The sequence below is a fragment of the Euprymna scolopes genome, chromosome 12 (genome assembly GCF_053919585.1).
Source record: "Euprymna scolopes isolate OS-2025 chromosome 12, ASM5391958v1, whole genome shotgun sequence".
In the NCBI taxonomy this organism is placed as follows: Eukaryota; Metazoa; Mollusca; class Cephalopoda; order Sepiida; family Sepiolidae; genus Euprymna; species Euprymna scolopes.
The window spans coordinates 146,765,282-146,777,876 of record NC_136493.1 but is presented as its reverse complement, the minus strand read 5'-3'; the positions used below and the strand labels follow the sequence as shown (position 1 = coordinate 146,777,876).

Here is a 12,595-nt window from a genome sequence, read left to right as displayed (position 1 = left end):
ACCTGGAGTTTCCTCTCTTGTGTTGAGTATGTAGTCCAGGATTCACTCCCATACAGTAGAACACTGAGGATGCATGCTCTGTAGACGGTCATCTTGGTGGAGATGGTAAGGTGCCTGTTTTCCCAGACTCTTTTAGTTAGTTTAGAGAGGGTTGTAGATGCCTTTCCAATCCTTTTGTTTAGCTCCTCGTCCAATGAGAGGGTGTCTGAAGTAGTGGAGCCTAGATATTGAAACTGGCGTACGACCTCTAGTGATGTGCCTTGGATTGTGATGCTGGGTGGGGAGACGGTTGCTTGTCCCATGACTTGAGTTTTCTTCTGGCTGATGGTGAGACCGAACAGGCTGCAAGCATTAGCAAACCTGTCCATCAGTCTTTGAAGACCATCTTCCTGATGCGATGCTATAGCTGCATCATCGGCAAACAGCATGTCTCTTATCCGAACTGTCCTGGTCTTTGTCCTGGAGCGGAGTCTGGCGATGTTGAAGAGACCACCATCTGACCTGGAGTGCAAGCAGATACCATCCGTTGTGTTCTTGAAAGCATGCTTCAGGAGTAGGGAGAAGAAGATGCCGAAGAGTGTTGGGGCCAACACACAACCCTGTTTGACACCACTCCTCACCCCGAACTCAGCAGACATGCCACCGTTAAATTGCACAGTGCTCCTCATGCCATCATGAAAGGATCTTATGATGCTGAGGAGTTTTGGTGGGCATCCGATCAGTGGGAGAATTTTGAATAGTCCATCTCTGCTCACGAGATCGAATGCCTTGGTCAGGTCTATGAAGGCAACATACAGAGGCTGGTTTTGCTCTCTGCACTTCTCTTGCAGTTGGCGTAGGGAGAAGATCATATCGATTGTTGATCTCTCTGAACGAAAGCCACATTGAGATTCTGGGTAGATTCGGTCGGCAAGCACGTTTAGTCGCAGTAATACTATACGTGCGAATAGTTTGCCAACGAAACTCAACAGTGAGATACCGCGGTAGTTGTTGCAGTCACCGCGGTCCCCTTTGTGTTTGTAGAGAGTGATGATATTTGCGTCTCTCATGCCCTGAGGCACTGAGCCTTCTCTCCAACACTGTATCAGAAGACTATGGAGGGGCTCAAGCAGGCTAGCCTTTCCACTTTTTAAGACCTCAGCTGGAATATAGTCCTTTCCTGAGGCTTTTCCTGATGGTAGTCTGTCTATTGCCCAGGATAGTTCTTCTATGGAAGGCTCCTCATCGAGCTCATGCATATATATATATATATTACTTCTTGCCATAGAATGGATTCCTTCTTCCTTTATTCTAATTTTAATTCATTTCCTTTTTTTCTTTTTCTTTTTTTTTTCTTCCTTTGAAGATTGTAATGCTGGGTATGGGGCAGCCAAACCAGCTGCCAACATTGCCCTGCTTTTTTATTGAAACCAACCGAGAGCTCTTTTTAGTATCCTCGCTGTTCCCTTAAGTGCAATTGTCTGAATCTCTTTTGCACTTGGTTCACCAGGAATATTAGTTAGGTAGGACTTCAGGTTCTTCTTCATAAGTCCTGTGGCACCTATGATAACTGGTATGATCGATATCTCCTTTAGGTTCCAGTTTCTTTTTTTTTTTTTTCTTTTTTTTCATATCATACATGAGACCTTGGTATTTGGTCTGTTTCTCTCTTTCAGCTCTGTTAAGACCGCCATCATTAGGAACACTCACTTCAATCAAGGTTGCAACTCTCTCTGACTTATTCCATATAACTATGTCAGGTTTCAAAGCAGCATTTTCAAGGTAGGTGGCTGTAGGGATTACATAGTCGTAATGTATGGTATATAAGTCATTTACAACTGTTCTTTCAGGTTGATGTTCCCAGGACTTGCTGCTACACTGGATGTTTAATTTTTTACAGATGGTCCAGTGGAGGTACTTGCATACTCCATCATGTCTCCCTCAGGACTGCTCCATAATAAACAAAGTATCTGACAGCATAGACACGGCACTGACCCTCGACACTAGCGCACAAATACATGTGTCTGGTGACTTTAATGTCCACCACAAAAACTGGCTTGGATTCTCTACTCACACAGATGCAGCGGGCAGCACAACTCATAGCTTCGCTATATCTCACTCCCTATCACAAATTGTTACGTTTCCAACCCGATTCCCTGACCAAGAAGAACAACACGCATCACTTCTAGATCTGTTTTTGACCACAGTTCCCGATGACTGCATAACGAAGGCCCACAGCCCACTCGGGAACGCTGATCATGCAGTGATAATGGTTGAAATCGCCCTAAACTCTAGACCCAAAACTGAAGAGCCAGTGCTCAAAACAACGAGATATTATAATAAGGCTGACTGGGAAGCCATCAGGGAACTAATTAGAGATGCTCCATGGAAAAATATTTTCCCTCTCCCTGCTGAACAATGTGCAAACGAAACCACTGACTGGTTCTAAACTGCAATTGAAGCGCATGTTCCCATGCGGAAATTTTATAGTAAGCCCCACTCTCCCCAATGGTTTACGTCGACTTGTGCAACTGCCATTGCTCAAAAGCAGCATGCATACCGTAGGTTTAACCGACATAAGTCTAGTTCAAACAGACTGAAGTATATAGAAGCTAGAAATAACGTTAAGAAAGAAATAGCGACAGCTAAGAGAGAATTTACGGAAACCACTAAAAAGCGCATCGAAGCACAAAAACTAGGAACTCGAGACTTCTGGAAAATCTACAACAGTGTAGTAAATAATGGGCAATCAACCATTCCCCCACTAACCAACAATCACGAGGTTGTCTCCTCAGCAACCGACAAGGCTAACATGCTTGCCAGTCGGTTTGCCTCAAACTCCACACTGGACCCCTCCAACCACCCCCTACCTGACTTTCCTAAGCGGACAGACGCCACACTAGACGATCTGAAAACTACCCCTGCTCAGGTGCATGCTATCATAAAAAACCTTGATACCTCAAAAGCATGTGGACCTGATCTTATCCCAGCTGTGCTATTAAAAAAGTGCTCAGCCGAAGTAGCTTCAGTTCTCTCCAAACTCTACAACAAATGCCTTAATGAAGCTTGCTTTCCGGTCTGTTGGAAAACTGCTTCTGTTGTACCAGTATTCAAGAATTCTGGCGAAAGGACAGACCCATCAAATTATCGCCCCATTAGCCTCCTCCCACTTTTTGCCAAAATATTTGAGACCATAATTAACCATGCTCTAGTCCATCATCTTACAGATGCTAAACTACTGACTGACAAACAATATGGATTTAGACAAGCCCGTTCCACAGCAGACATCCTAACTGTGATCTCTGAACGTATATACCATTCACTGGACAACGCGGGGGAGGGCAGAGCGGTAGCTCTAGATATATCTAAGGCTTTTGACAGGGTATGGCATGAGGGTCTCCTCAGTAAAATCAGATCATACGGTATCACTGGTAGAATACTTAACATAATTAAATCCTTCTTAGATAAGAGAAAAATCCAGGTTGTCCTCGACGGTCGTACATCTAAACAATATGATATAAATGCGGGGGTGCCCCAGGGTTCTATCCTTGGACCTCTATTGTTCCTGATATTCATAAATGACCTCCCCGACAACATTGCCTCTGAGATGGGTATATATGCTGATGACACTACACTCTATGGCAGGCACGACAGGAAGACGAATGAACACATTTCTAAAGAAATGGCAGAAACACTAGAGGAAGACCTCCAATCTGTAGTGGAATGGGGACAAAAGTGGTTGGTCGCGTTCAATGCTGCCAAGACTAAACTAGTTTCATTCAATAATTACAAGAAACCCTCTCTACCACCCATAGCAATGGCCAACGACTCTTTATCTGAGAGTCCATCTTTCAAACTCCTTGGCCTAACGTTCACAGGAAACATGAGTTGGAACAATTACATTGAAGGCATTGCCAGGGCCGCTGCAAGAAAGGTGGGCTCTCTCTACCGTGCTAGAAATCTACTAACACCCGAAAGTATTCTGTACCTCTATAAGGCCACCATTCGCCCATGTATGGAGTATTGCTGCCACATCTGGGCTGGTGCATCTGCTACTAGTCTCTCGCTCCTTGACAAGGTTCAAAAGAGAGTCGCAAACCTGATAGGCCCTGAACTGGCATCTAAGCTTCAGCCTCTGTCCCATCGACGAAATGTTGCATCCCTCTGCCTTTTCTACAAGTATTTTAGTGGTGAATGCTCTGACGAACTGCAATCACTTGTGCCCCCACGATGTGTGCACCCTCGACAAACCCGACAGGCTACTAAATCCCACCCCCACACTGTAGAGATCCCTAGATGTAAAAGATCTTTTTACTCCAATAGTTTCTTCCCCAGAACCGCTAGACTCTGGAATTCCATCCCAGGTCCCTGCTTCCCCAACAGTACTGACGTGCAGAAGTTCAAGTGTAACGTGAACCGACACCTTGCTGCCCAAATCCCTACATAGTACCCCAGCAGTTGTTGCCCCTGATAGTAGCCCCCTACACCAAAGTGGCAATTTGCCTTGTTTGGGGTGAAAATGTAATAAAAAAAAAAAGTATAGTAGTCGTCCCTTAGAAGAACTTTGCAACTTGATATCAGATGACCAACACTTTCCAATTCTGTATGGCAGAACCTGCATTTATTGTCATTACTGATCCCTGCTATCTTCTTTTTAGAATGAACTCTCGGGTGTCCAAGGATAACCAACAACAATACATGGCAGCATTCACTGAAGAATTGGAAGAATTTAAGGGCAGAGTACGAGCTTTGGTCAGAAAAGGAACTGATGAAGCCAGGAAAAAAATTGGGGAGGTAATACAGTTTTGAAACCACAATGTTTTAATGAAGAATAATACAAGAATAAAAATCCTAAATCATCGACTTCATAGTATTACGAGAAAATATGTGACCCGTTGGGTCAACCTTTCAGTCCAGATTAAATTGAGAGTTTGCAAACACAGTCAATTTTTTTTAAATACGAAATACATATCTGATAGTCATGATATTTTTGGATGTGTAGAACCACATCTAGTAAATGCCCCCCATCATGCGATAATGGAATGTTCTAGCACTATTTTGCTTAATTTTCGATTTTTGAGTGATCACCAAGGGTCCTCGGGCAGTGGCGTACCTATGTAAAATGGCGCCTATGGCAAAGTTTGAATGTGCGCCCCTTCTTAATAATTAATACCTTACATATACCTAACTACTAATTTTAATTTTTGTCAAGCAATTTTTGCGCCCATGTCAGAGTGGCGCCCATGGCACGGGCCATGTCTGCCATACCCTAGATACGCCACTGTCCTCGGGTAATGCTTATGACAGCCATGTATTTTTTTTTTTTAGTTCTAACTAGAGTAGATACTCGGCTTGTTTTGAACAAAAAAAAAAAAACGTTTTAAATCACGTTAAAACGCAAATAAACTTGTTCAAATAGATAAAAGAGTAACATTTATTTGCTGCATGTGTGTTTTTTATCCTTTTTTTATTGTGTTAAAAATACCTAACTTTGTTTGTCTTAGCATTAAATTAAGCCACGTTTATTATTGTTACGTATCTACTTTTCTTTGAAGTTGTTTGTAGCAATTAAAACTATTTTTCTATGGAATTCATCTTTCAGTTTAATGATAAAGAGTATGACAAATGGTCCGATGGGCTGATGGTGTTTCCGTTCTCAAACGGTAAATTTATGGGCTGCGACTTGTGTCAACATATTTACACTACCAGTAACAAGAGGATCAGAGACAAATCTTGAACATTTTGCAGCAATCAAAAATATGCTGGTTTCATCGACAGATTCGTATTCCAAGTGATTGACATGGAAATAAGTGGGACAGTCTTGGTTTATCAATGTTGCACTACACCAAGGACCATCATGAGTTGATATGATTTTATGATCATCTCTCCATCACTATTATCTGAGAGAAATCTTTGAGCCTGCTCTTGGCCTGTCAAACAAGCAAGATATTCTGATGCATCTATTCTACCCACAAAGACATTTTTTAAATTTTGCAGTTGTCATAGATTATTTAAAATAGGACAACAGCAAACTAAATAGGATCAATTAGATTTGAAGCACCCCAGATTCAACAAATACCAAAAGGGCGCATTTTAAGTTGACACCGGTTTCTTTCCTTTTGGTTAAATTATAAACAAATAATGCACACACATATTGCAATCGAAACATGTTTTATTACAAAACGTTTTGCTGGTAAAATGTATAAAACAAACGAAATAACATTTTAAAAAATACATCATTTTATTCACAAAACTTTTTATAAATTAAGTGAAGTGTTAATTAATTATCATATTAGTCTCATATATTATTACCTGCAGCAAGGATCGAACCTTCAACCTCCAAGAAACTGTCACTAAGAATTGACTGTTAAGCAACGTCGTTATTCAATGTGCGATGCGTTATTTGAATTTTGTATACTATTTTCTTTTGTTAGGAGGAGAAGCAGAAACGGTTGGGCCCGGGTGGTTTGGACCCTCTTGAAGTATTTGAGCAGCTACCAAGGGTACAGTATCAGTTTCTCTGTGATCTCCTCCACCATTTTTAATGTCCACCATTTTGTTATGCAAGCTTTTGAATATATTTTATCTCATTTTACAAACAAATTCAATTATTTATTTGGTATTTAGTCTGGAATCCTTACTTTACTCAGAACATTGATTGCATGAAATCCATTCAGAAACGTACAACTAAACGCATATTCACCGTCAGGCATCTGCTATGCTTTGAATGCTTAGCTTCCCTAAACTTGGATTAATTGAAGCTCGTGCCAACAGCAACTCTGATCACCTTTTTTTTTTTTATCTAAAATTGTCATAAAAACTATCTTTTTTCATTACCTTTGGCACTCCTTCCATATTCTGAATGCCTTTTGTTACTGGTTTTGGATTTTGCTGTGTCTGCACAAATATATATATATATATATATTGTTATGTCTGCACAAATAATTAACAAGAACACGAAAGTAAAGGTATACAATAATATATTAGGAAGAAAAGTTATATACATATTTACATGTCTTCAGATATACTTCAGTTGGAGATATTCCGGCAGGTGGCGTGTTGCATGTCTTACTGGATGGAGCATAGGCGTCTTGCCTATTTGGCGGTCGTTGCCAGACCCCCCCCCCCCGGTATTGGTGATTGATACCTTTATATATCTCACTCACCCGCCTATGTTAATTAGTGGGCATCTCCGCAACAGATTTATTGAGGTTCCAATATTGAGCAACTGACTAACACCCACAAAATAATTAACCTCGCCACCACCACCACAACAACAGCAACCACACGCACACACACACACACACACACACACACACACACACACACACACACACACACACACACAGATATACCTACAAAGTCAGAAAGCATGATTTTCCAAAGCATTTTTTCAGTTGATGGTTGCTTCGACACTGCATCCTTTAAAACTCTCACGCTTCACAAAAGTTAATGAAACTACATGTGATGCCCTTCTTCAAACGCATGCACAAAGCAAAGTGAAGCGGTATGTGGGTCGAAACAGCTGCCTCCACCCAGGGAGAATGATGATGTTATGTTTTAGCAGTTTTTACAGGAAGGTACCAACATCCTCCTATATACAGTACTTGTTATTCCCAAATGGTCACCCATCTGGTACTGACCAGGCTAACGTTCCTTAACTTTGGTGATCTAATGAGAACCAGTGTGTCAATGTGATTGTCGTATTATACACATGCCCATATATATTTTCATTTTTGAAGAGTTGTAAGGCACCTATTATCTACCTTCTAATGAAAAGAGTATATTTTTGAAAATTCAGGGATTATGGACTTTTTCATTATTATAATTCCCCACCTATTAGCATATTGAGCTTTTGATTATCTTGATAGGTTCCAATTTTGGCCTTCGGGACAAGATCAAAGTGTAGTATCTGTTCTTCAGATGCTGCACTTCAATTTCTTGTTCTCTGTCAGTGGAGGAGAAATCCTTCACGACTGAGACCATTTTTATTTTTGTTCCTTTTCTCCACGTTAAAAAACGACCCTGGTGTCTAACTGTGTCCCGTGGCGAGGCATTGTAAATAGGAACTATATATATACGGCACAATCACATTGACACCCCAGTTCTCACCAGATCACTAAAGTTAAGCAATGTTAAGCCTGGCCAGTACCAGATGGGTGACCATTTGGAAAGTCTAGGTGCTGTATGTACTGGTCTGAATCATAGAAATTTCCAGGTTGGTATCTGGGGGTGCATTTATTCACTGGAAGAGATACACCTCCAGTTTCCATTAAGATATGCATCTAGGAGAAGGAAACGCTGATGTAAAATCTGCAGTCTAATGTATACTCTGTCCCGTGGCAGTCATCTGCACCGACGGAGGTTAGCAGTAATACCAAAAAGTGTGGTTATTTCTACACAAAGTCTTCACCACTATAAACAAATCATCTGTGTGGATTTCTGAGCAACTTAGTTGTTGTGACGGAAGCTCATACGATCAAATCGATGAGAGAGTCCATCATTATATATATATATATATATATATATATATATATATATATATATATATATATATATATATATATATATATATATATTCATTTCATGGAATCAGTTTGTCAAGAACAAAACTAAAAAGAATGTAGGGATGAAAATCACAGATATAATTATTAGAGAACAGACCGCGTTAATTTCCCAAAACACAATCAAAGTACAAATGTTGCCAGAGTAAATAAATAGAAAAAGATGTACAAAGAATAATGTTTAAGTAAACATGGCTGACTATTTTATTGATGTTCTGAGAGCCGGATTTTGCAACTAAAACAGATATCTGATTTTGCAACTAAAACAGATATTTGATTTTGCAACTAAAACAGATATCTGATTTTGCAACTAAAACAGATATCTGATTCTGCAACTAAAACAGATATCTGATTCTGCAACTAAAACAGATATCTGATTCTGCAACTAAAACAGATATTTGATTCTGCAACTAAAACAGATATCTGATTTTGCAACTAAAACAGATATCTGATTCTGCAACTAAAACAGATATCTGATTTTGCAACTAAAACAGATATCTGATTCTGCAACTAAAACAGATATTTGATTCTGCAACTAAAACAGATATCTGATTTTGCAACTAAAACAGATATTTGATTTTGCAACTAAAACAGATATCTGATTCTGCAACTAAAACAGATATTTGATTCTGCAACTAAAACAGATATTTGATTCTGCAACTAAAACAGATATTTGATTCTGCAACTAAAACAGATATTTGATTCTGCAACTAAAACAGATATCTGATTTTGCAACTAAAACAGATATTTGATTCTGCAACTAAAACAGATATCTGATTCTGCAACTAAAACAGATATCTGATTCTGCAACTAAAACAGATATCTGATTTTGCAACTAAAACAGATATCTGATTCTGCAACTAAAACAGATATCTGATTCTGCAACTAAAACAGATATCTGATTCTGCAACTAAAACAGATATTTGATTCTGCAACTAAAACAGATATCTGATTTTGCAACTAAAACAGATATTTGATTTTGCAACTAAAACAGATATCTGATTTTGCAACTAAAACAGATATCTGATTCTGCAACTAAAACAGATATCTGATTCTGCAACTAAAACAGATATCTGATTCTGCAACTAAAACAGATATTTGATTCTGCAACTAAAACAGATATCTGATTTTGCAACTAAAACAGATATCTGATTCTGCAACTAAAACAGATATTTGATTCTGCAACTAAAACAGATATCTGATTTTGCAACTAAAACAGATATCTGATTCTGCAACTAAAACAGATATCTGATTTTGCAACTAAAACAGATATTTGATTCTGCAACTAAAACAGATATCTGATTTTGCAACTAAAACAGATATTTGATTTTGCAACTAAAACAGATATTTGATTCTGCAACTAAAACAGATATCTGATTCTGCAACTAAAACAGATATTTGATTCTGCAACTAAAACAGATATCTGATTCTGCAACTAAAACAGATATCTGATTTTGCAACTAAAACAGATATCTGATTTTGCAACTAAAACAGATATTTGATTTTGCAACTAAAACAGATATCTGATTCTGCAACTAAAACAGATATTTGATTCTGCAACTAAAACAGATATTTGATTCTGCAACTAAAACAGATATTTGATTCTGCAACTAAAACAGATATTTGATTCTGCAACTAAAACAGATATCTGATTTTGCAACTAAAACAGATATTTGATTCTGCAACTAAAACAGATATCTGATTCTGCAACTAAAACAGATATTTGATTCTGCAACTAAAACAGATATCTGATTTTGCAACTAAAACAGATATCTGATTCTGCAACTAAAACAGATATCTGATTCTGCAACTAAAACAGATATCTGATTCTGCAACTAAAACAGATATTTGATTCTGCAACTAAAACAGATATCTGATTTTGCAACTAAAACAGATATTTGATTTTGCAACTAAAACAGATATCTGATTTTGCAACTAAAACAGATATCTGATTCTGCAACTAAAACAGATATCTGATTCTGCAACTAAAACAGATATCTGATTCTGCAACTAAAACAGATATTTGATTCTGCAACTAAAACAGATATCTGATTTTGCAACTAAAACAGATATCTGATTCTGCAACTAAAACAGATATTTGATTCTGCAACTAAAACAGATATCTGATTTTGCAACTAAAACAGATATCTGATTCTGCAACTAAAACAGATATCTGATTCTGCAACTAAAACAGATATCTGATTCTGCAACTAAAACAGATATCTGATTTTGCAACTAAAACAGATATCTGATTCTGCAACTAAAACAGATATCTGATTCTGCAACTAAAACAGATATCTGATTCTGCAACTAAAACAGATATCTGATTCTGCAACTAAAACAGATATTTGATTCTGCAACTAAAACAGATATCTGATTCTGCAACTAAAACAGATATCTGATTCTGCAACTAAAACAGATATCTGATTCTGCAACTAAAACAGATATCTGATTCTGCAACTAAAACAGATATCTGATTCTGCAACTAAAACAGATATTTGATTCTGCAACTAAAACAGATATCTGATTCTGCAACTAAAACAGATATCTGATTCTGCAACTAAAACAGATATCTGATTCTGCAACTAAAACAGATATCTGATTCTGCAACTAAAACAGATATCTGATTCTGCAACTAAAACAGATATCTGATTCTGCAACTAAAACAGATATCTGATTCTGCAACTAAAACAGATATTTGATTCTGCAACTAAAACAGATATCTGATTTTGCAACTAAAACAGATATCTGATTCTGCAACTAAAACAGATATCTGATAGAAATGTCATCAGAGTTGTGAAATATTGCAGGCCAATCAAACCATATTCAATTTGGAAGGAAAGAGAAAGAAATTCAGTTTGAAATTAACGCATAGTGGAATTTAATCTATTTTTATTTCCAGGTGTAGAAGAGTGCATTTTATTGTTGCTCAGTATAATCCAGGAAAAACATTTGGATATGGTCCAAGGGAAATAACTCCTGAATATTTTGAGCAAACGATATTTTTCATTATAATTCATTAATTTATTAAGAAGGACAAGAGGGCAGGATACTCTAAAATAGATGATTTTATTCAAATTGTTCGTTTCTAAAGAAATGAAATGATTTTTATTTATTCCATCTCTTGATCTTTTTTATAGGAACTCCAGGAATGTTTTGAATCAAAAGATATGCAGAAGCTATCCAAAACAATAAAACAGATGAAACCTGATGATGCGGACCGCTACATAAAGATGTGCGTCGATTCAGGTTTATGGGTGAACGCTGCTGAGCAGGTGGAAGAAGACGTAGACGAAGAACATGAACAAGAAAATAGAGATAAAATCTCAGTGGAAGGATCCAGTCAATAAGGATGAAATTTACCAAAAAATAATGAATCACTTTCAAAGTTAATACTGATAATACATTTTTTATTTTATTTTAAAAAAATTTTAAAAATGGGTTATTTAATTTTTTCCCCCCACTTTTCTGAACTACTTTTGTTATCATTTCTTTCCCATATTTCAATTCTTTTCAAAGTCAGTTAAATTAAAATTAGAATAAAAGAAGACGGGGTCCGCTCTATGGCAAGAAGTAATATATATATATATTTATTTATTTATTTATTATTTTTTAAAAACAGCAATCTACAAACACGCGTGTTTCAGAGTCCTACTCCTCATCAGCGTAGCTTGACTGTTGGTAGGATTCGAACCTTTGACCTTATGTATTTCAGTCCAGCGCCCTAATCCATTCCGCTATGATGGCATAGACAATTTACTGCTTCGTTTTTATCATTCATCTGTTTAAGTAGTTTTGTTTTGATTTTTTAAACGATATAAAGGTTAATGTCTCCGCCTCGGAGAACTAGTGTTTTTCTTAGAAAGTCCCCCATTTTTTATTTGGATGTATTTTTTATTTATTTATTTATTTATTATTTTTTGAAAACAGTTTTTAAAAAATAATAAAATAATAAATAAATAATTAAAAAATCAAAACAAAACTACTTATATATATATATATATTTATATATAGATATATATACATTTTTTTTTTACACAGTGATCACCACT

At 37.2% G+C, this 12,595-nt stretch overlaps 1 protein-coding gene across 3 annotated transcripts in view; it reads left to right on the top strand.

Moving 5' to 3' along the window:
* LOC145291530 (hsp90 co-chaperone Cdc37-like) overlaps positions 1 to 11,936 on the top strand; it is a 102,794-nt gene extending 90,858 nt beyond the window's left edge. For all 3 annotated transcript variants that reach the window (XM_080137521.1, XM_080137522.1, XM_080137520.1), the window contains 3 exons: positions 4,638 to 4,773; positions 6,414 to 6,482; positions 11,684 to 11,936. In XM_080137521.1, the coding sequence (XP_079993647.1) occupies positions 4,638 to 4,773; positions 6,414 to 6,482; positions 11,684 to 11,893 (415 nt within the window). In that variant the 3' untranslated portion in view covers positions 11,894 to 11,936. The remainder of the gene's footprint in view (positions 1 to 4,637; positions 4,774 to 6,413; positions 6,483 to 11,683) is intronic.
* Positions 11,937 to 12,595: the final 659 nt, after the last annotated feature.